The sequence below is a fragment of the Rhincodon typus genome, chromosome 40, assembly GCF_021869965.1.
Source record: "Rhincodon typus isolate 14 chromosome 40, sRhiTyp1.1, whole genome shotgun sequence".
NCBI classification, from domain to species: domain Eukaryota; kingdom Metazoa; phylum Chordata; class Chondrichthyes; order Orectolobiformes; family Rhincodontidae; genus Rhincodon; species Rhincodon typus.
The window spans coordinates 81870-107338 of NC_063371.1; the positions used below are offsets into that span (position 1 = coordinate 81870).

At 41.7% G+C, this 25469-nt stretch overlaps 1 protein-coding gene across 1 annotated transcript in view; it reads left to right on the forward strand.

Moving 5' to 3' along the window:
- The first annotated feature begins 7696 nt into the window (after positions 1-7696).
- The window catches only part of zgc:110329 (uncharacterized protein LOC550500 homolog), a 147103-nt gene continuing 129330 nt past the window's right edge, over positions 7697-25469 (forward strand). Inside the window, exons 1-2 of the mRNA XM_048618678.1 lie at positions 7697-7731; positions 8086-8226. Coding sequence (XP_048474635.1) covers positions 8134-8226 — 93 coding nt within the window. The 5' untranslated portion in view covers positions 7697-7731; positions 8086-8133. The remainder of the gene's footprint in view (positions 7732-8085; positions 8227-25469) is intronic.

Here is a 25469-nt window from a genome sequence, read left to right on the forward strand (position 1 = left end):
TGTTATGCACGATATATACATAAAGGTATAATAAAATGAATTTAAACTTTACTTTCAAACACAAGATCAATACAAGAATTAATGAGCAAAGAGTTGTTACTTCCACAAAAACCAATGAATGCTTTGAACAGACACTCAGAATGGAGGTGACAACCACGGGTTCATTTTATAGCCAATTGGACGATTTAATGGGTGAAATGTAAGATCTTCCTGGATTGATACCATTCAGTTGTGAGTTGAACTTGCCACTCCCTTTCCTCCGCATTATTATTCTCACCTCTGTAACATCACTCATCTACACATCTGCCACACTTGACCTGCTCCTGATGCCCACATCCCTACCTATCATTTCCAGACCTAACAACTAAAATGGCCACTATGTCAGAGTATTACCCTCAGGCTTTGTAAGCACAAGTTCATTCAAAACTTTGCTTTGCATATCCAGAGTCTTTCCGAGTCCCATGTAACCATCACCTTGCTGCTCATTGATCTTCAGTAAGCCTGAAGAATTAATGTTTCAGTTCTAAAGTTCATTTTGCTGCATTCAAATCTTTCCATGTCTTTTCCTCTGCCTATTTGTTAAAGATCATCCAGCCCTACAACTCTCTGAGGAATCTGTTTGTCACCAACCCTGGCCTTTTGCACATCTCCCAGTTCCTTTTCCCAGTGACTGACTGCCTTGCATTCAGCTTTCCAGGCTGTAAACACTATTCCTAACTCTAATTCTGTGCCAAAACCTTTCCCCAACTTCATCTCTTCTCCTCAAAGAACCTCTCTAAAACCTTACCTAACTTTTTAGTTACCTGTAAAATGTCTTGTTCTATGATTTGGTATTGATTTGCGTCAGTTGGCATTCCTGTGTAGAGCCTGGAATTAATTTACTACGTGAAAGGGTCAGAACCCGAAACATCAACATTCCTGCTCCTCAGATGCTGCCTTGCCTGCTGTGTTCCTCCAGCTCCACGCTGTGTTATCACAATATTTTATTGCAAATGTTAATGTAGTGACACATTACCAATCAATTGAGAAGAGGCTTCACAAACCTGCAAAGTTTATTTTATTACAGAAACAGAAGACAATGCTGATCTGGCAACTGTATTTCATAACTTTAATGTGTACAAGGTTAGAAAGAAAACCTGTGCTCAGCAGCAGGTGATAGTGGATTTAATATGGATTACAGGGATACAAATTGATTTGATTACTATCAGGACACTGCAAAGTATAATATAGTTTGTTTGAACATTCTGAGAGGCCTTTGGCAAAGTTGAACTTGAAAAAGTAAAAATTAATCAGAAACCAGATCAGCTCACTGCATTCACAATGACGTCAGAGTGTTATTCTTGAAGCAGCTGAAGTTGCTCTCATGTTCTCTATCTCTCGATGTCAGAGGTAGGATGAGGTACTTTGTGTCTTACAAGCTAGCTATTAAAGATAATGTCAGTCTCCAGGAATAGCTCATTCAGTGAAAGGTGAGCAATACTGTTTGATTTACAGCATGAACTTAAAATTCCAAATATAAGGATCAGATGAGTAGCCATGGGCTGTCACTACTGAGAAATATTGTGAGTGCTCTGGGATTGCTTTAGTCAGAGCTGTGGTTGTAAATGAAGGGTATTAACTAAGTAGTAATGAAGGATTGTAACTGGCAGCTGAATGGAGCCGATCCTTCGAGTCTTATATGACTCCAACTAGCTTTACCATCTGAGTATTGTACTGTGCAATGGGTTTTATTTCACGTGGATGATGTCATTTCGGTGTAATCAGTTTAATGTCAGATCTATTAAATTTGAACATGGCAAGAAGCAGAAAGTCTATTTAAATGGTCATTCTCATGAAGCTGAAGATGTGAAGTTTTGACAAAGTTTCCTCGGTTCCAAATTCAATGCAACACTTGATAAACTCCAAAACTAGACACGTGTTTCACATACAGGGCGGTGAGTGCCTGGAACACACTGCCAGAGGAGGTAGTGGAAGCAGACACAAAGCAGCATTCCAGGACCACCTGGATGAATACATGAATAGGAAAGGAATAGAGGGATACAGATCCTGTAAGTGAAGACAGGTTTAGTATGGAAAGACAAAATATGTCAGCGCAGGCTTGGAGGGCTGAAGGACCTGTTCCTGTGCTGTATTGTTCTTTGTTTTAAGACTACTTATGTTTCTTAAAACAACCTTTTCAACTTGTCCTGCCACCTTCCAAGATTTGTGTACTTACATCCCAGATCTTTGTGTTTTCACCCATCCCTTAAAATTGTACAATTTTGTTTATGTTGCACCTTCTTACTCTTATGCCTAAAATGCACCAATTCAAACTTGGCTGCATTCAATTTCATCTGTCACGTGTCTGCCCATTTCACTAGCCTATGTCCTTTTGAATCTGCTACTTTTCACATTTTTGTTTTTGATATTTCTGAATTATGCGTCCTCTGCCAACTTTGGAATTTTCTCCTGTATTTCCAAGTTCAGGTTATTAATATGTAATTAAAAGGACAGTAGTCCTAATATCGAGTGTTGGAAAACATCACTGTACACTTTCTTCCAGTCTTATGAACATCTGTTCGTCATGAATCTCTGCTTTTTTGTCCTTGAGCCCATTTGCTTATCTCACTGCTATGGGCCATTTAATTCCTTGGGCTTCAGTTTTGCTAATGAGTCTATTATGTAGCACTTTGTTATATGCAGTTTGAAAGTCTATAAACGTTGCCTTCATCCAATGTTACTTCGAAAAGATCACATTCAAGTTAAGATGGGGGATTTCAAGACTGGAGGCACATTTTTAAGGTGAGAGGAGAGAGATTTAAAAAACAAGATGTAAGTGGCAAATTTTTTACACAAGAGTGTGGTTCGTGTGTGGAATGAACTTCCTGAAGAAGTGATGGATGCGAGTACAATTACAACATTTAAAAGATATTTGGAAGGATATATGAATAGGAAAGGTTTGGAGCAATATGGGTCAGGAGCGATCAGGTGGTATTAGTTAAATTTGGGATTATGTTTGGCATGGACTGGTTGGACCGAATTTGTTTCCATGCCGTATGCCTCTATGCTTGCTTTTATTTAAATGTTCATAATGTTTCAAATACTAATTAACATAGAACCTGATTATTGTAGCTGTAAATTTCCCCATCAGGGACATTAAGTCAACTGGCCTGCAGCTTTATCCTTCTTCCATTGTTGAAACACATTTGCAATCCTCCAATCCTCTGGCACCACTACCATTTTTAAGGAGAGTTTGGAAAATTATGGCCAAAATTTCCATAATTTTCATCCCACCTTCTCTTCGTGCCATCCCATCCAGTCTGGTTGACTTTTCTATTTTGAAGACTGCTACCGCCTTACGTATCTCTTCTTCATTTCAATGGTGAGGTGCAAGGCTCTTAACGAAGGACATTGCTAGAGCTGAGTTAGGGAGAAAGAAGGCAGACCAAAAAATAAGAATTAAATGATGCCACTCGGAGATAGCAAGAGCTGCAGATGCTGGAGTCAGAGTCAACACAGTGTGGAGCTGGAGGAACACAGCAGGACAGGCAGCGTCAGAGGAGTAGGAAAGTCAGCGTTTCGGGTCAGGACCCTTCTTCATAAGTTCTGAAGTTCTGAAGAAGGGTCCCAGCCCAAAACGTCAACTTTCCTACTCCTCTGATGCTGCCTAACCTGCTGTGTTCCTCCAGCTCCACACTGCGTTGACACTGAACGAAATGATGCCAACCTTGAGTTTTCAACATCTCTGGATTATTGCTGCAAGAGAAAGCAGAAGGAAGTATTTTGCAAGCTAGGAAAGAACAGGTTAGTTTATTTTAAAATCAATATTTTCGGCATAGTATGCTTTCTTGTTTGTAGTACAGTGTACTCTAATACAGTACAGTCAACATGCCACCAGTTACTAACACCAGCCACTAGAGGGCACCGATGTTAGCACTTGATAATTTCTCTGCGAGTGGTCTTTGTCCTTCCCCCCCCCGCCTCAGGAATTGCTTGGATTACATGGAATGTTCCCTTTTCACATACCTATACAGTATATGATGGTTAAATGATGTCCATCTGAAAATGACATTTGTTGTTCTTGCTCAACAAAGAAGATCAATAGTCAATCCAGGATGAAGCTTCCTCTAAAAACCAACTAAAATGAACAAACGAATGATTTGAATGAATGATTTATTGTCACTTGTACTCTACAATAAGCAACACAGTAAAATATAGTGAAAAGCTTCAACAGTTGCCACAATCCAGTAGCATTTAGAATATTTTAAGAAAGAAAAGATAAAGTTGAAAGTAATTCCATCTTCATTCTGCTGAGCAGTTTCTGTGCAGCAATAAATCTCCCATTCCCACCCATTCAAGCTATTTACATCAGATCTAATATTGACTCTCCTTAAGACAGAGGGTAATGAATCTGTGGAATTCTTTACCACTGACAGTTGTAGGGCTGGATCATTAAGTATATTCAAGGCTGAGATAGATAGATTTTTAATTAGAAAGGAAATCAAGGGTTATGAGGAAAAGGCAGGATAGTGGATTTTGCGGATAGTGAGGATTAATAGATCTGTCATGATCTCACTGATTGCTGACACAGACTTGATGACCCAAACGGCTTACTTCTGCTCGTACATCTTATGGTCTATGGAATACCTCTCAAATTACTTGAGCATCCTAGAGGCCAATTCATATTAAATGAAAGTTTATCTCATTGCAGTTTTAGCATCTGCCACTGCACAAAATGGCCTTTTAACTCTGACTAGCAGCATATGAAGATTAGCTCATTGGTTGTGGAGAGTTTTGGATGATCTGGGAGAAGCATTATACTTCTGCATAAATGCAAGATCTTGGTTGCAAGGGAGGGTTTGAACAGCATATTATCATATGGTGGCAGTGTTATGTGAATGATTTTGTCTCATAGCCAGGAATGTGTTCACTCAATCCAAAAAATCACAATCTTCTGAAGAAGACCATTGACTCGAAATGTTCAGTCTGACTCCTCCACTTGTGCTGCCTGACCTGTTGGAAATTTCTACTGCTTTCCATTTCCATTTCAGATTTCTAGCATTGGCTATAGTTTGCTTTGGTAAGATACAACCATCTTTGCTCTCAATCACACTGGAAAAAAACCTGGACACATGACAGCAACAATAGGGTGTGCTTCTGTGTGATCATTTCTGAAATAATTACCACACGAAATCACACAAAGTCAAGTTACACTCCAGGATCAATTTTGTGATTCACTAGTGGGATGTGGGCTTCTCTGGCTCACCAGCATTTACTGCACATCCCCAGTTGCCCTTGAGATTATAGAACAGTCCAACACAAGAACAGGCCCTTAGGCTCATCATGCCTATACTAGCTATGATGCTATTCTGATAATTCCATCTGCCTGCGCATGGTCCATTTCATTCTATTCTCTAATTAAAACCGAAAGAACTGCAGATGCTGTAAATCAGAACCAAAAACAGAAGTTGCTGGAAAAGCTCAGCAGATCTGGCAGCATCTGTAAAGAAAAATCAGTGTTAACATTTCGGACCCGGTGACCCTTCCTCAGAACCCTTCTCAGAACCCTTCTAAGGAGGGTCACCAGACCTGAAACGTTAACTCTGATTTTTCTTCGCAGATGCTGCCAGAACCTGCTGAGCTTTTCCAACAATTTATGTTTTTGTCCCTCTATTCTCTGCCTGTTCAAATATCTATCTAAATGCCTGTTAAACTTTGCTGTCATTTGTACTTCTACTACCTTCCCTGGCAGTGCAGTTCCAAGCACTTGCCACTGTGTGTGTATAAACCTTTCCTTGCACATCTCCTTTAAACTTGCCCCTTCTTACCTCAAACCTATGCCCCTTGTATTTGACATTTCCACCTGGGAAAAGTGACTCCATTTATCCGTCTTACCCATTATCCATCTTACCCATGCCTCTCATACTTTTGTATACTTCTTTCAGGTCACCCATCAACTTCAGATAGTCTCGCAAAAACAATCCAAATTGTCTAACCTCACCTTATAGCTCATCCAGGCAACATACTGGTCAACCTCTTGTGCACCCTTTGCAAAACTACCACATCCTTCCAAGGTGCAGTGACCAGAACTGTGCACAGTACTCCAAATGTAGCCTGACCAAAGTCTGATGCAGTTACAATATGACTTGTCAAATTTTATATTCAATGCCCTGAGCGATGAAGGCAAGCATGCCATACACCTTCTCCTCCAGCTTATCCACTTGTGTTGCTACTTTCAGAGAGCTATGGACTTGCACCCAAGATCCCTCTGTATATCAGGATCTGAAGGATCCGGCCATTTATTCTATACTTTCTTCTTGTATTTGACCTCCAAAACTGCATCACCTCACACTTGCCCAGATTAAACTCCATCTGCCATTTCCATGCCCAACTTTCCAGATGATCTATATCCTGCTTCATCCTTTGATATCCTTCCTCACTATCCACAATTCCACCAATTTTCATGTCATCTGTAGACTTACTAGTCAAATTGAGGTGGTGACGAGCTGCCTTCTTGAATTGCTGCAGTCTCAAGCACAAGTCTGGGCTAGCATTCCGCATGCAGTGCAGAAGGCATGCAGTAGTGCTAGCTTTCAGTTGGAACATTAGGCAGGGGGTTTGTTTACTCTTTTGAGGCTGTGAAAGATCTCACGGTGCTCAAAAGAACTTGACAAAATTGATTTAGAACATTAAAAGTGTTTTAGACTGTCCTGGAGTGTGACAGGTGCAATCTTAGTCTGACATGGAAAAGTTGACTTGAGTTTACATTCTGCATCCATTTGTAAAAATAAAGGTACAGAATTGGCCTATAGGTGAAAGGTTAGGATCATGTCTGGCACCAGACTCTCCTTCAGTGTCAAAAACAAAGTTGCTGGAAAAGCTCAGCAGGTTTGGCAGCATCTGTGGAGGAGAAAACAGAGTTAACGTTTCGGGTCTGGTGACCCTTCCTCAGAACTGATCCTTCAGTGTCATTTGGTACATTGGGACCACTTCCTTTCTAGGTCTTCCATGGCTCGCTCTTTAATATTAAGTGCAACCTGGTCTCATTCAGACCATCTCATCGTAATGGTTCAACTATTTTCACAGCTGTGTGAATTCTATCTTGAATATTCTTTCTTGCTTTTAACCATTTGTATATAATTTGCTGAATGCAGAGGATGTATTGTCAGTCTTCATTCAGAGTTGAATCAATAGAACCAGAGTGAAAAATTCATCTTGACTGTTTTATTTCTGCAGTAATTTAGTGTAATGACAGTAGCCCTTCGTACTTACCCAGGATATCCAGGAGTCTACTTGAATAGAAGATAAAGCCACTGTCAGCATTCATGATTGAGCCTGGGCCGGGTTTCTGACACTATTTCCAATCGTCATGAAGACTGTCTGATTCTACCGTTGCCCACTTCCCCCCTTGCTCATTTCAACTCCTGCTGAATCCTTCAATTCTCCTTTCCTGCCTGAGTCCTGGACCTGATCCTGTTTGCACCCTGACTGGCACTCTGCTGCCCGTCATCTAACTGGCACCAAGTCCCATTCACTGATCTCCATTGATTCCCAGACCCGCACACAAATTCGCATCATTCCTGGTTTTCAAGTCCCTCAGTGATTTGCTCCCTTGCCATTTCTGTAAATCTCTGCAAGTCTGAACTTAGGCACTCCCCTGGTTGCTGTCCCGCCTAAAGTTGTGTTTGTTTTTAGTTTCGTGACACGCCTCCAGCTCTGTTGGGACTTGGACGCAGGCCTTCTGGCCTCGAGGTAGGGACACCACCAGTGGATCACAAGATCCACCCTTCACCTTTGACTAAGACCGGAGTTCTGAGGGGTATGGGGTTAGTCGAAAGGATTGTTGTGCCGAAATGATTGTGAGAGGGAGGCTGTACCTCGGGATATTGGACATGACCCCGTGAGGGGCTGTGTCATCAGTCCGGTGGTGGCAAAAGCCTTTCACGTGAAAGTGGAACTAGGGAAACGCAGACACTTGGTACTGAGTGGACTCACGATCGTGGAAGGGCTCTCTCGGCAAACAATGCACTCCTGTAGCAGTTTTCACTTTCGCTCTGGAGGCGGAAGTTGCTTAGTTAATGTGCTGTCTTTGTATTGAAATTTTAGGTAAGGGATCAGGATCCGCGTCCGGACTGTCTCTTGCCAGGGGTTAGGATGTGTGGAGTGTCCCGGCCACGCTGCGAGGGGATCGATCCCACATACTTGGTGCTGAAACTGACCCTGGGAGTCTTCGCGACACTTTTCTGGGTAAGTGACAAACCAACAGCGTTTTAAAAGAAATCGTGCCCGAATCATGAAAGTTGACTTGGCTGCATGTGTCAACAGATCAGCAGCTTCAGATCCGAAAATTAGATCTTTTTTGTAAAGAGGGCGATTGTTTTATTTTAGTCCTAACTTCGCCTTTTGCTGCTCCGATTGATCTATCTCTTTCTTTCATTTCCCATTAAAGGGGAAGTCTCTGGCGTTCGCGAATGGGATAGATTATTGTCTGCAGACATGATTTGAGCGCTTAAAGATCAATTCTTTATCGGTCCTTTTCAGAAAGGCTAACAGGCAAAATGTACCTTTTTTGAAAATCCGAACAAAGATTTTTTTACAGTGGTGTTTTGTACTTTAAGAATTTTAAATTAACCTTATTATCTTGCACTCTCCCCACTATCCTATGCTCTGCAATTACATCCTATATAATAAACTTAACATTGCCCTATACTAATCGTGAAGTTTATGATTTTCAGAATGAGATAAAGTGCGGGAGCACACTACAAAAACTCTACCAACCTGAATGTGACCAGTATTTCTCACTTTATACTGGACGCTGCCTGATTCCACTTATCTATTTATTGAAATGGACCATTTTTATTTGTAGATAGGAGATATGTCCTTCGAATAAAATAAGACCAATTGGCTTTTTTTTAAATCTCTGTTAGTTTATTATAATAATTGAAATTAATCCCACTGTACACTTCCCACCCCATTGTCCTCAATCTGAAATAAATCTCACTGTATTCCTCTCTCCACTGTCTTATGTTCTGCTATCACATCTTGTATAATAGATCTAACATTTTCCCAACAACAAATGTTAAACTAACTGGCCTGCAGGTAACATTTTTTTACCTCTGTCTATTTTTGAATGAGGATGTTACATTGACAGTTTACAGTCTCTGATACTTCTCCAGAATTGAAGGATTCTTGGAAGTTTCTATTAGGGCATTCAGTATCTCTGTAGCTACTTCATTCATTCGTCTTGGATGAAACCAATCGGATGGAGGGTATCTGTAGGCCTTTATCCCCAGTATTTCCCAAAGTACTTTTGCTCTTGTGCTTGTTATTATGTTCTCTTCCTCACTCCACATCTTATTTTGCACCTTAATTCTGTCGTAATTTTGGAACGCTATTAATGTCTTCTACCATGAAGACTGATGCAAAGTATTTATTTAACACTTCTGCCAATTCTTGGTTCCCCATTGTTATTTCCCCAGTGTCCTACGCTAAGGGACCTATATTCATTTTAGTCTATCTCTTTCTCTTTTTATATATTAAAAGAAGGTCATTCTATCAAACACATGACACAGGGGAGGCGATGGCCTAGTGGTGTTAATTGCTGGACTGTTAGTCTAGAGACCCTGTAATGTTCTGGGGGTCTGTGTTCAAATATTGTCACAGCAGATGGTGGAATTTGAATTTTGGAATTCAAATTTTGAATGATGGAATTTATATCAATTGAAAAATTGAATTCAATAAATATCTGAAACTGGGACTCTGATGGTTACCAGGAAACTGTTGTTGGTTTTTGGAAAAGTCCATCTGGTTCACTAATGCCCTTTAAGGAAGGAAATTGCCATCCTTATCTGGTCTGGATGACATGTGACTCCAGACCCACAGCAATGTGGTTGGCTCTTAACTGCCTTCTGCGCAAGTAGGGATAGGCAATAAATGCTGGCCTACCCAGCAACGTCCTCACCCTGTGAGTGAAATTAAAAATTGAAATATGATACAGAGGAGTGTGAAATTATTGAATTTGTTTGAAAAAATGATCAGAGAAAATATTAACTAAATTGTGTAATGTTAACAAAGGGTGCAGAAACAGAGAGACAAATGAGTGTGTGTACATAAATTCTTTTGAAAAAATGGGTTTCCCAAATATATAAACAGAGAAAGAGACTACAAAAGCAAGGAATTATCTTTAAATCTTACCAATGACTATTGGGCCTCAGATGGAAAATTGTGTTAATTTTGATTATCATATTTTAAGCAAAGTCTCAAGGCATGTTAGAAGATGGAGTGGCTTTTTACAAGAACAGTATGAGGATTGAGCATTTTTGGGCATTTGAAGAGACTGGAGATGCTGGTGTTGTTATGTGAAGAGCAGAGAAGTTTAATAGGAATTTTGATTGAGGAGTTCAGAATCATGGACCGTTCTGATGGAATAGAGATTTTTTTTGAAGCAGAGAATTTTACTAAGCCCCAAGGGCATGGTTTGAAGGTGATTTGTGAAAGCAGCAAAGCTAACACAAGGAAATATGTTTTCAAGCAGCAATTTGGAGTGCACTGAAGGGGGGTGAAAGCAGAATCAATAATACAATTTGAAAGAAATATGAAAGAAAATAATTCAGATAGCTGTGGCGAGGAGAGGAGTGCGATAAATTTCAACCAAATAGCTGGAATTGATTTGATGGGCCAAACGGTCTCCGTCTGAACAATAGATTCGATCAATCTACAATTTGAAAAATAAAGAAAGACTTGACCTTGTGCAGTAGCTCATAACTTTTGGATGTGCCAAATTGTTTTGCAACCCTGAAGCACTTTTTGAATAGTTGCCACTGTTGTAAGGTAGGAGAAATGGAAGCCAATTTGCACACAGTAAACTCCAATGAACAGCAGTGTAATAATGAGAAGATAATTTCATCCATAAATTTGGCCAGAACTCTGGGGAGAACTGTGCTCTTTGAACAGTAATCGAACCTTATATGTCCACCTGATAGAGCAGATAGGCCTTAGTTTAATATCTTGTCCAATTGGCAGTCTTTGTAACAATGCAGCCCTCAGGACTGTACTTGTTTTATGTTTGAGAATAGAAGCTTCTCAGGGTCTGAGAGATATAGACTAAGGCAAAATTTGTGGTACAATTGGAGGAGAATCTGTGAAGCCTATCTCGATATCGGGGCATCTCACTTCATCATTTATGTTTTTGCTGAGTGTCAGGACAAGTTTCTCACTGGGGAGCAGCAAGTTGCCAGTTAAGTTGGATGGGGAACAAACTGCACTTTGGGGCACAATCCACAAACATCAGTCACACACCCCCCTCAGTCATGAATAATTACCAACTCCTCTTGACTAACACAACATCTTGTTGATCCACTGCTGGCTGTTCAGATAGCACAGACTTGCATTGCAGGGCATACCAGCAACTGGCATTGAAAGGCTGCATGGACAAGTACCCAGCTCACAAATTGTGTACCTCAGGGATACCGCTTGCTCCTGTGACGCTAACTCACTCTGCAACTACCGGCATGTTTAACTCATGCCTTGTTTCTCCATGCCTTGCCGTGCCGGTCAGCGTTTCTACACATTCAGCCAGCTTGCCTTGTGAGGTAGGTCATTAAAGAGACAATAAACATGGAGCTGGACAAACACAGCAGGTCAGACAGCATCAGAGGAGCAGGAAAGTCAATATTTCAGGCTGAAACCCTTCGTCAGGACTGGGGAGGGACAGGGGCGTCCAGAAATAAATAGGGGTTGTGGGGTGGAGAAAGGTAGATGGGGTGGTGAAAGGTGGTTGCAGGTAAGGGGTTATAGTGATTGATCAGTGGGAAGGGTGGAACAAATAGGTGAGTAGGAAGATGGACAGGTTAGGACAGGACAGGGAGGCAGGACACGAGATAAGGCTGGGTGGGAGGGATTTTAAAGCTGGTGAAGTTCCTGCTATCTCTGAATCAATATTCAGGCCGTTGGGATGTAAACTTCCAAAGCAAAATATGAGGTGTTGTTCCTCCAGTTTATGTTTGGCCTGACTATGACAGTGGAGGAGACCGAGAATGGACATGTCGTCAGGGGAATGGGAGAGGAAATTAAAATGGATGGCAACCAGCAGTTCAGGTTGGTTGATGCATGCAGAGCGCAGATGCTCTGTGAACTGGTCCCCTTGTCTGCATTTGGTCTCCAGGATATCTGGGATGTCCTGGAGTAGAACACCTCATTCTGGGAGCAGATGTGGTGGAGGCAAAGGAATTGAGAGTATGGGATAGTATTTGAGAGGAGGTGTAGTCAAGATAGTTGTGGGAGTCAGTGCGTTCGAAATGGATGTTAGTGGTGAGTTGGTTTCTGGAGATGGAGATGGAGATGGAAAGATCCAGGAAGGGGTGGGGGGTGTCAGAAATGGTCCGGGTGAACTTGAAGGCAGGGTGGAAGGTGTTGGCAAAGGTGATGAACTGCTCAAGCTCCTTACGGGAGCACAAGGCAGCACCAATACAGTCATCAATACAACAGAGAAAGAGGTGAGGGACAGTGCCGGTGTAGTTGTGGAAGAGGGTTTGTTACTCAAATCCTACAAAGAGGCAGGCATAGCTTGGGTCCTTACGGGTGCCCGTGGCCACTCCTTTGGTTTGTAGGAAGTGGGAAGAATCAAAGGAAAAGTTGTTGAGGGTGAGGACCAGTTCTGTCAGTGGAGGGCGACTGTTTGGGCCTACGGGAGAAGAAGAAGTGACTGTTCGATCTTCCTCTGTACACATTAACTTTCCGAGACCAGTCTCACCTGCATTTTTCTCTATATAAATCCTCGTCGGTCTCCAGAGAGAAAGTCTAAAAAATGTAATTAGAAATGTAATTATTCCCTCAGCATCGCTTGCTGGTTAAAAAGAGAACAGTAAATAGAACAAGGAAGAAACAGATGGCAGAGATAGTAGGAACTGCAGATGCTGGAGAATCCGAGATGGCAGCCTGTTTCTGTGAAGCTGTCAGGAAGAAACAGGCAAGATCGATAGCTCTGCTTGTCCATTTTTGTTAGTTGCTTACAGAAATGGAGGAATACTCTGATTTGAATTGTGTGCATGTGTGTTTATCTGCATTTAGTTGTGCATGGGTGTGAGTGTACGTGCACAGTTGTATGTGTTCGCCTGAAACATTAAGAGACCATGCTTGTGAGTATGTGTCTGTGTGACAGTGGGTCTGTGAATGTTTCTGCATGTGATTGAGTCTGTGAATATGTATGTGCGAAAATCAGTCTGTCAGGGAAAGTGCACAGCCAAGAAATGTGGCTTTATGGTGTCAGATTTTTGTGGTGCTTCGGATGCCCTTTGGACTTGACATATTGCTGGGTGAGGCTGTGAGTGCATGTGCAGGCAGCCCAGTAGAACTGATTTGATGCCAGTGTTTTCATTGTAAAATGTAACATGTTTGCTAAAAAAAGTACCAAGTCACTAAAACAGTTTGGTTCCCGACAGTAGCATATGAAGAAAGCAAACAATCATTGGAGTTTGAATCTACCCAACAAACAAACCAAAGGCATCTCTTACCTTTGCAGAATTATAATTACATATAATTGAGTTACCGGGAGGGTCCGATAACTGAACAGAACCCTATTTAACTTTGGCAGAAAGACTTCGGACTGTGGTCTTTCCCCAGTGCGCCTTGGCGGCAGCTGCCCCAAGCTTTAGTGCACTTCGGCTAATACTCTTAGCCTGATACAGATGAACATGTACTCGACAGTGGGAAGGATTCTTCCTTCATTGCTTGTTAAAGGAACCGTTAACTACTTTCAGGTTTGTTGCCAATGGATTTCTGTTGGTCATGAATGTGAATTGCTGAGAGCTCTGTGGTTGCTGAAGTCCAAAGGGCAAATACTTTGACATGCTCTGCACCAACAATAAAATTGATTGCAGTAATTTGCATCCCTTTTCAATGACTATATCAGAGAGCAAGAAGACAATAGGCTCTGGATGCAATTCCCCAAACTGAACCTTACTGAGGATCAGATGTCAGACATCTCTGCTTCACTCAGGATGTCTTCACTGAGATGTGCCACTTGCTGTAGCCTCAGAGCAGAGTGAGGACAGCATTGCCAGTGGCTGGAAAGGTGACCATGGCCTCGTGTGGCTGGCTGCTTCCAGATTGGAGCAGACAATATTTGTAACATTTTCTAGTTGGCAATGCACTGTTGCACTGAGGGCAGATCACTAAGACTCTGGAGTCTCAGATGCTTTCACTGATACTGACAGCTCATGTGAAGTCACCAAAAGTCTTATGGTGCAACAACCTTGGGATTCCAATTTTATCATTCATCATAACAGACATCTCCTCCCACTGCCTTTTGCACAGTTTGACAAAGGAGTCTCTGGCCTGCTGCTGGTCTCCCATCCACAACCTCCTCCGAGATGTCCCGAGAAATAACAGAGGACTTTGGAGCTCTTTCTCTCTCTGATTTGTTGTGCTGTTAATCATTCACTATTCTTTCTCCACCTTCCCTGCCACACGTTCCAATACCGCTTCACTTTAAAAGGTGCAAACTGGCTTTCAGTGGTGCTAGAATCAAACAAATCTGAGGTGTACTGGGATAACAAGGTGTAGAGCTGGATGAATACAGCAGGCCAAGCAGCATCAGAGGAGCAGGAAGGCCTAGTGTACTGGCACTTGGCAGCACATTTAACACTATCTGCATGCAGCCCTCATATAACTTACCAAGCAGTTCAATGTACAAAACCTGCATTGGAAAATGGGCACCACTTAATTATGTGTTGCACAGTTTTGGGGGAACATAGTGGCAATGGGAAACCAGAGGCCCTGGCTGATGCTTTGCAGATACAGGCTCAAATGTTAGCAGGCCTAAAAATTATTCAATTAATAAACATGAAATGTAAGCTAGTCTCAGTAATGGTAACTGTGTTAAAATCCCATCTGGTCCACTAACATCCTTCAGGGAAGGAAATCTGCCATCCTTACCTGGTCTAATCTACGTATGACTCCAGACCCACAGCAATGTGGTTGCCTTTTGACACGGCCGGCAAGCCAGACATTCAAGAGCACTTACAGATGGGCAACAAATGCTGTCCTTGCCGGCAACATCCACATCCAATGTAAGAATTAAGAAAAACAAGCCTGATCTTGGGGTCCTTCAGTGTGTCTGTGTTTTACCTATTTTTCCATTTGTTTGTGTTTAAGTTTATTTTCAAGGAGTATACTGTCTGAAAACAGCTGAGAGGGATGAATTCAATAGCTTTGGACCTTTCCCACACCAAATCACACTCAATTGACATGATGGCCAGGTTGGGAACACACAGACACAGTGTTTAGTAAACACAGCAGAAAGGTTGCTTCTACCTTTCTTTCCACAGTATCAACCTCCGAGCTGCAGGCAGTAGCAGCTGAATTTAATGATACCTTATAAAAAGGTCAGACAAAAGCCTTGCTGTTAGAGACTGCCAGACGAGTATACTGTGCCCTCTCAGGGCTCTATTGGATGCTAAAGCTCATGCTACAGATCCAATTAAAATTTTGAACAGTCAGAAAAAGACAATTGATACCTGGAGCAGCTGTCTTTGTGATCCCCCACCAAAGACTGCAACAGTTCAAGAAGGCATTTCACTACCACCTTCTACAAGTAGGTTAGGAATGGGCATAAATGCTGGCCGAGCCAATGATGTCCATATACCAAGCGCAAAAAAGAATGTGTTTTAGTCTGCATGTCTGCCAGCCATTGATAGCAATCAGTCATTCCTTGAAAGCACTGAAAACATAACATTTGTGAACACTCAATGGAAGCCCTGCACCATTTTTTACATAAGCTCAGGGTGCTGTTGCAGTCTCCATTGCTGGTAAATGCCTTCGTTCTGCTGGCCTTATCGGGGTGATGATGAGCTGAAGTATGATTCCAAAGAGACTCTCATCCAATGAGTCATAAAGGGTGAGGCTACTTTACTTCCAGGTCTCAGGCAGCCTTCATAATAGCTTTTCTAAAACAACAGGATAGTGTTGAAAGGAGAGAGCACTGAAATAACTCCACAGAGGCTGGTAACCTGTCACCCTTTATTTACAAATAAAAAGTCCCAAACTATATACAACTGTCCTTTCTATCACTGTTAAACCTATTTTACTATCAACCTGTTCAGAGTTTAATTACATATCGCTGGAGCAGGTGGGATTTGTACTCAGGTATTGGGATAGGGACACTACCACTGTGCCACAAGAAGACCCTTGATGATCCTTTTTATATATCAGCCAGGGCTCCCTGATTGGGACAGATTAACAGCCCCAATCAGGGAACTTTGATTCTATGAGGGCCAGTTGGCTGACCTCATTACAATCACTATGAACACATTCAAATTCAATGATCCCTCTCTGTTCAATCACCAAATTCAGATGTATGGATTCACATTAACGAAGGACAGCTCATGACAAGGAAGAATGATTTCTTGACAGTTTTAAGCTATCGGTGAATGCATTGATGATGTTTGAAAATTAAATACTGATTGAGATAAGAATTCCTTTGGGTCAGTCGAAAGATTCTGACCTTGCAGGGCAAATGTGTGTAAATGTCGACAGCATGACAATGTGCACAAATCCATCTGGTGGTTGCCTGATGTCGATCTGTCTAACGACTGATCAATACCTGGAATCTAATTAATCTGTAAAAGCAACTTTAATACATTCCAGGGTCATCAGAATCAATTGTGGAACATCCTTACTGATTGTCGAACACCCGTACTGCTTGCTTTGGCTCAGACCAATTAACTCAGTCCAGATCATGGATGTCCCGAAGAGGATTACGTTGAAATTTAGAGATTGGTCAAAATTACAACACATAATTACATTCCCTAAGAGCATTATTTGCTTTTTTACCATTACAAAGCCAAGTATCATTCACGACTCCACTACTGCAGCAGTCCATGCCCAAATGCAGCAAGACCCCTGCCCCTACAATATCCAGGTTCAGGCTGACAAGTGGCAAGTAACTTTTGTGCCACACAAGTGCCACGACACCCTCCAACAAGAGAGAATCTAACCATCATCCCTTGACATTTAATGGCATTAAATCATCACTGAATCCCCGACAATCAATGGCCTGGGGGTGACCATTGAAGAGAAATTAACTGGACCAACCACAAAAGTACTGGGGTTACAAAAGCAGGTCAGAGGCTAGTAATCCTGCAGAGAGTAACTTACCTCTTCACTCCCCAAAGCCTGTCCACCATGGAAAAGGCACAAGTCAGGAGTGTGATGGAATACACCCCACTTGCCTGGATGAATGCAGCTCCAAAAACATTCAAGAAGCTTGACACCATCCAAGACAAAGTCTCCCATTGATTTGGCACCACATCTACAAACATTCACTCCCACTACCACCAACATTCAGTAACAGCAAAGTGCACCATTTACAAGTTGCACTGCAGAAATTTACTTTTTATTTTGTCCTTTGATGGCACCTTCCAAACCCATGACTACTCCCACTCCAAGGAAAAGGGCAGCAGATCGTGGTCAAGTGACCATGGGCCAAAAAATGGATATTCTAATTGACCCACAGCCGGGGAAATCAGGCCTGACAGAAAAGTGGCCAAACTAAACTAAACAGCAGTCAGCAGCCAGCAGCTATTGGCTGCAGAGAACAGTGGAAATAAAGATCAAAGTGATTGCAAAGTTTCAAGGAAAACCAGATACAATCAGTTTGGAGTTTGTGCATTGGAGAAGTGTCGATCAGGCATCTCGATTGCCTGAGTATATCCACTTTACATCTCCTGGGCTCAGAAACAGTGAAGAGTGTTGGCTTGACCCCATTGAATGATTTGAATCCAGCTCATGCCCTGATTGGCCAAAGGCCATGGAATGTTCTGGAAGAGATAAGAACACACATCTGGATGTCACCCTCTCAGTGACGAGGCACTGTCAATGAAGTCTCAGCAAAGACTCTCAGGCAAGATTCGTGACTGAAAACCATGCAGCAATCCAAGAAGACCCAGCATAAGATCTGCCCTGACTCCTGCGAGACCCACCTCTGTGGAAGAGAGCCAGGAAGAGGAAGGAGATTCTAACGGTCCAGCTCAAACACATGGATCATTGTGGGTAATGTCCTTTCTCAGACAGATAGACCTAGATAGGGAGTAAATACTGTGGGAATTTGGGAAATGCTGACATAGAGTTTTAAGAAGGAATATTTTGTGAATAAAATCCAGTTGAACCACAAACCAAATCTGTTTTAAGACATAACCTGGTCGAAGTGTCCAAACCACAGACAACATGATTCACATGAACAACACCACTTGCAAATTCCCCTCCAAGCCACTCACCATCCTGACTTGGAAATATATTGTCGTTCCTTTAGTGTCACTGGATCAAAATCCCAGGACTCCGTCCCTAGCAGCACTGTGGGTGTACCTGCAACAAATGCATTGCAGCGATTCAAGGAGGCAACTCACTGTCATTTCTCGAGGGCAGTTAGGGATGGGCAATAAATGCTGGCCCAGACAGCGATGCCTACAGCGGATGAATGAATAAAAAGCACATGCTGCATGGGTCAAGTTCTTGCAGACGTTGCATCTACTTTCTCTCATTCACGCTTTCATCTTTCCCCCTTTCCTCTTGTTGCTGCTGGAACAGATGATTTTACTTCACTGGGCTGACAAAACTGAGGGATATATATTTCTGTTAAACTATTTCCTGCATGTGCCTGAGGGAAAGCATGGCTGAGAAAACATGGCTCTCATGGGAATTAGTTCCATTTTCAAAACAAGGTCATTAAAATTGAAAATTCAAGCTCAATAAACACAATTAGTTTTTGAAAACAGAGTGCAGCTGCAGAATGGCTATGCTCTGACAATGTCTTATTCATGTGCTATAGTGGGTGACTAATTTTAATGACATTTTTATATATTGACCATTTCATTGCCCCACTGAGATGAGTGATCTCAGTGGCCATTTGAGTGAGTTGCTGTGTTATGAGTAGGTTAATGTTGATAAGGGACAGATCAACGACAATGCAGGTGAGATGCAATGACTATGCCTTCACATGCAGCAGTTACCAAAAACTGACAATCCTGTACTCAAATACCCATTTGCAAGAAGCTGCTTTCGTTAAAGTTTGAGCTCAGGGGATTTTGTGAGTGAATTGGGCAGACAATCACAGAATAGACTCATGAGACTACAGTATTAATCTTACACCCAAAACAATGATTTCCAGACTTCAGTGTTGCAGCTGCTTGCTGACTCTGTTGTATTGAACTGCCTCTTAGTCTTACCAACTCTTAGAGTGAACTACAAAATCTAGACTGTGTCAGTTAGGAAATAAACGATATAAGCAAAGATCATGTGTTGAGCTGCCAGCCATAAATCAGTGCTAATACTGTCCTTGCTCAGTGAGAAGCTTGTCAGTTCAAAGCCCACTCCAGACTCATGACTTGCCAATTCTAGGCTGTCAGCTATTATTAAGTGAATGAGAGAGCCAATATTTACACCGAGTCTTCAGTTAAGAGTCAGTGCTGCATTGTTGGAAGCTCTATGCTGCAGCAGAGACATAAAATTGAGGTTTTCTCTGCCTTTTGAACTGGATGTAAAAGACTCTCTGGCACTGTAGAATGAAGTGTAAGGGAGTTCTCCTGAACATCCTGACAATATTCATCCCTCAACCAACTTAATCAAAAATCAACAAAAAGCTGTTATCTGGTTATGATCACATTGTTGTTTGTGGGAGCTTGCTGAGCACAATTTAACTGCAGTTACTACATTGACTGCATTTCACTACATTACAACAGTGACTGCACTTCAAGAATGCTTTATTGGTTGTAAGGTCTAAGGGACATCCTTAATATCTGTAAAAGATACTGTATAAATGCAAATCTTATTTTTTAATTTATGTGAAGCATTATTTGTTTCCTTTCTGACATCCTTTCTCCATGCTACAGCTGTTTGTTGACATTGAATTGACCTGATTTGGGAACTTCCACAATTTTAAGAAGAAACAGTAAATATTTTAAAGTTTGATTCCTTCATTAAAAGGCCAAATGTTTTAAGACTAACACCAATGCAGTTTGCGGTTCCTATTTTATTGTCAATGTGCACTGATAGTCAAACTGAATGCAACTGAAATGGAAGATAAAATCAAAGCCTATTAAAAGAGTTCTGCTCCCTCTTGTTGCTGTATAGTAATCAGGGTATGGGTGATGCTCACTGCTATCCTTGTGTTGACAATCACAGCCTGTTGTTGTTCGACCATTAGTAACAATAGAGATGACAGGCATGGCATTGCCATTAGGCTGCTACTCCACCCTGGTAACTTCATTCCTTCCTGGTATCTGATATCGAAGCCATTGTCAATCTTTCTGGATACGTTCCTACTGCTAGTTGTTTGTTTGTTTGACCAATTAAAAAAATGGATTAGCTCCCTCCACCACTGAAGCATGGTGCTATGGTGTACACTTTGCAAAATGCGCTGCAAAAATTCACCAAACATCGTTAGACAGGACCTTCCAAGACAGTAACATCCAGAAGGACAAAGGCAGCTGATACATCACCAACTGCAAAATTCACATAACCCTCCCCATGCCTGCAAGACACACACCATCCTGACTCCAAACTTGATCACTGTTCCTTCACTGCCACTGTGTCAAAATCCTGGAACTCCCGTTCCAACAACTGTCCCTACCCCTTATTCTGTGGCAGTCCATAAAGGCAGCTTACCACAATCTTCCCTGGTGCAGTCAGGGATGGGCAATAAATGCTGGCCGACATGAATGAATTTAAAAAAGGCAGCAGGGGTGGATTCAATCACAAATTAACAATTTGCAGAAACTTATTTTTTACCTTTTAGAACTCATTTATGTATTAACAGTCATTTTTCATTCATGATGAATGCACACCACAAATCTTTAATTCATAATGTATCATACAAATTTTCCATTAACTCTCCCATTCCTTGAGGTAAAATTTTAAGTTGTAATTTAAATGTTTACCCATTTTCCAGCACCTTAAAAGTTGCTTATTGCTGTAATTGATTATGAGCTCTTTTTGAAATGCAATTTTTAATCCTGATGGTCCTAAATTGCAAGCACAGGCACTGTTGACATATTTGGCATTGTTCACCGTCTATACTGCAAATCAACAGAAAGCTCACTCCACAGTTTAATCATTCTAGTGAGTTTTTTTTTCCCAAGAATATCTTTTATTTATGAAATCTGTAAAATTACATTGCAAAATATTTCATATTGGACTTTATTGGAAATGCAGTCATGTTCAACTATTCTCCATAGAGCATGTTATAGTGTGAGGTGCCTCAATTCAATTGCAGTACATGACTATTTACTATATACATTGATGGTCAAACTTGCAGCCTGAGGGTTTCTACAAAATTATAAGCCCCTTGATGCACTATGGCTGAAAGGCAAGTGAGTTGCATCTACTTCATTCAGTTCAAGCTGGAAAACAGGAAACAGCAGCAGGTTCTGCTACACAGGTTATCACCTGAAGCTTTCAGGATCATGGAGTCAGCCAGTAGCAAGCCTTCACCCATTGGTTTCCAGAGGCTAAGACCATAATCGAGCAGTTTCTTTTGAAAAGCAAAACAGAGAAACAGGACATTGAGTACTTCATCTCAACTCCAGCTAATAAGAAGAGTGCTTCAAAGTCAGGAACATTTCAAGCATTAGTCGTTGCGAATTGGTGAATCAAGGAAATCAAGACCGAATGGTTGAGAATGATTAGAAAACAGAAATCTGATTCGGATTCATAATCTACAAATCAAAACAACTGCAGAAGAAGCATTCACGTTCTCCCGCTGGTAGAGTTGCAATGCTAGAAGGTCGAGCTCTCATCTTTCCTCAGTCCTTGTTTTCATTTATATGACTGACTGGTACTGGTCACGATAGTGGAATTAAAGGGCAAGGGTTCAATCAGTACCAAGTGAACTGCTTCAAAATGTCTTTTTTTAGAAAGAGGAGTACTTTAGGGAAGAAAGAGAATTCATTCTCTTCTGCTTCAGGGAGATTAATAAGGTTTAAATAGAACTCTGTGTTTTCACAAGTGCTTCTGATGCAGAAAGTCTTACAGTCTGTGTGACGGAATAAATGCCTTGTTATTGTTAGACTAGTGTGAGAAAAGGGGTAAGGGCACAGTGAGACCATGGTTATTTGATGAAAAAAAAATGAGAAATTGCAGCTGTGGGACCTTGCCGAGTTGATTTGCTCTGTCAGAAAATTAAAGAAAGATTTCTTCATTATTTCTACAATTTCTCCTTGATTGCAGAAATATCTCCAGCTGCCATGAACTGGATCATGGGGACCTAGATTAATGAAACCCTGGCTCCCCTAAGTGCCTTCCTGTTTTGCACTTCTTAATTTCTCTATCCAGGCAGAGATTTTTTGCAGCATTCATTAGATTTAAAAAGGTTATTGTTCATCTTTAGTTCAATGGGAGTGCTGTGTGTGGAAGCAGTTGGAGTTAGCACTTGATTTTTAGTCAAAGGCTGTATTTGCATCCCAGGTCACAGTTTGTTGTGGCCCTGTTGCACCAAAATAATGTCTTTCCTTCAAGTCCCATTCCAGAGATTGGAGCATGTAATGTCAACTGACATTTCATTGCCCCACTGAGAAAGTGCTGTAGTGTCAAAGGTGACAGCTTTTTAGAATGAGATGTTAAACTGAGGCTTAGTTGGCAGACTACCTCTTGTTGCTTCGAAAGATCACCTGACACAATTTTAGACAAAGAGCAGAAATATTCTGCTGTTGTTCTGACCAAGGTTTGCTTTTGACCACTGTTTGATTTTGCACAATTTATTTATTTGCTGCTTGTGTGACTTTATCAAGTACAACTTGGGTGACTTATATCCCATGCTCCATAAACACTTGGTGTGAAAGTACTTTTTTCTATTTGTTCTCTTTATTTCCCTCATGATAACACTCTTTTTGTGTCCAGCTGTGGATTTGTATCCTAGTTTACCATCCCTCTGGGATTGTTCTGATAGATCAAAAGACAGTGTTTTCTGCATTTCATCACACAGTGGAACCTGGATATCGATTTGGTCCTGCTGTATCCAAAAACCCCCTCATGTGCAGGATGCCTAGCATCCGCTGCAGGTTGCTGCTGTTCCTGTGCTTGCTGGTCCTCTTCCACTTCTCTGCGTCTTTGCTGCATTTTGATTGAACCTATCAGTTATGTTCTCAATGTACCTGGATGGGATCACAAGGACCAGAGCAGGTTGTTCGCAATGCAAGTAGTCATTACTTACATCCTTCACACATGATGGATTGACATGCTGCTCCATACAGTAGGACATGCAACACTCTGACAAGGAGGGTTGTGGAATTACTCAACATGGAGATTTGACATCGAACCTTATTCTGACGAAACCATCAGTCATATCGCAAAGAAACAGGAGGACTTTGCATGTGCTATCCGAGCACCGAACTCTTCTCAACGAGCCTCACGTCAACCACAAAAGGCATCATTGCGTATAAAAGCAGGTCCCTTTGCAGTCTGAGGTGTTGCTGTCAATTAACAGTTGTTACAAGTAGAATTGAGCCTTGGAAAGGGAGCAGTGAATGTCACTAAAATGATACCAAGCTTTCAAGTTAATCATTTATGTCCCAGTATTAGCTCAGTGGGTAATGTTCTTGTCTCTGAGTCAAAGCAGTGGGCATAGTTGGGCAGCACAGTGGCTCAGTGGTTAGCACCGATGCGTCATGGACCAAGGTTCGATCTCACCCTCAAGCGACAGTCTGTGTGGAGTTTGCACATTCTCCCCGTGTCAGCGTGGGTTTATTCCAGGTGCTCTGGTTTCCTCCCAACGTCCAAAGATGTGCAGATTAGGTGGATTGGCCATCCTAAATTGCCCATAGTGTCTTTGGATGTGCAGGCTAGGTGGATTAGTCATGGGAAATGCAGAGTTATAGTGATAAGGTGGGAGGTTGTGGGTCTGGGTGGAATGCTCTTCAGAGGGTCGGTATGGACTCAATGGGCCGAATAGCCTGTTTTCACATTGTAGGGGTTCGATGAAAACATTTTGGCTTTTGTGTGTTCATATGTTAAAATTTCACTCCGGTTTGGAAGTGTGTATTCTTTAAGATGAGGCATTGAACTGAGGCAGTTGTCTAGCTCGACATCGAAATCTCAGTGCAGTGATGAAGACATGGTGTGCTCAGGTCCTGTATCATCTACTTGACAATGGGTTCAAATTTACAAGGACAGCAATGTCATTTCAGGACACATTTTTGCAGCAAATATAAAATGGTGCTTATTGACAGCAGCTTGAGCTTTCAATGTGTTCAGTGTGAATAATGAAACAAGGTGGTTTGTTTTGTCAGTGGTTGCAGTACGTGTTGCTATGGTACCATTGATGTTTCTTTTCTACCAGATGTTTTGTTGCTTTCAGCCAATGTTCTTTCGGTTAGCCCCTGTGATCCCTAATTCTGTTGAAATAGTTGTAAACAGAGCGGAATCTGAAAGCGATCGGAAAGGCACAATGGGAAACTACAATGGGTGACAGAATGGGTGCCCAGCATTGGGATTGTATGGGAGCAAGTTGAAACCCACCTAACAAAGTCAAGAGTTCCCATCCAAATGGTGCTACAAATGTTATGAACTTACGCGTAGCAGTGCATGCTTTAGTGCTCAGAAAAAGTTTGAAAAGGAACATTGTGCCGTCATAGCTTAGTACACCAATGTTTCGGTTTACAAGAGAGTTATCAAAGATCATATACAGTCACAGAGTCATATAGCAAGGAAACAGACCCTTCAGTCCAACCAGTCCATGCTGAACACAATCCCAAACTAAACTAGTACCACCTGCCTGCTCCTGGCCCATATCCCTCCAAAACTTTCCTATTCATGTACTTATCTAACTGTCTTTTAAACATGGTAATTGTACCCACATCAACCACTTCCTCAGGAAGTTCATTCCACATGTGAGCTACCCTCTGGGTAAAAAAATTGTCTCATGTCTTTTTAAAATCTCTCTCCTCTACTTAAAAGTATGCCCCCTAGTCTGGAAATCCCCCATTGTAGGGAAAAGACACTTACCATTAACCCTATAAAATAGCCCTCATGTTTTCATAAACCTCTATAACGTCACCTCTCAACCTCCCTCGCTCTAGTGAAAAAAGTTACAGCCTATCCAACCTTTCTTTATAGCTCAAACCTTCCATACACAGCAACATCTTGGTAAATCTCTTCTGAATCCTCTCCAGCTTCATCATGTCCTTCCTATAACTGGGCAATCTGAGCTGGACATATTACTCCAGAAGAGGCCTCACCAATGTACTCTACAACCTCATCATGACTTCCCAACTCCTATATTCAAAGGTATGAACAATGAAAGCAAGTGTGCTAACGCCTTTTTAACCACCATGTCATTATGTGATGCAAACTTCAAAGGATTATGTCCCTGAACCCATTGGTCTATCTCTTCTGCAACACTACGCAAGGACCTACCATTAATTGTATAAGTCCTGCCCCTGTTTGTTGTACCAAAATGCAATACCTCACATTTATCCAAATTGAACTCCATCTGCTATTTGTCA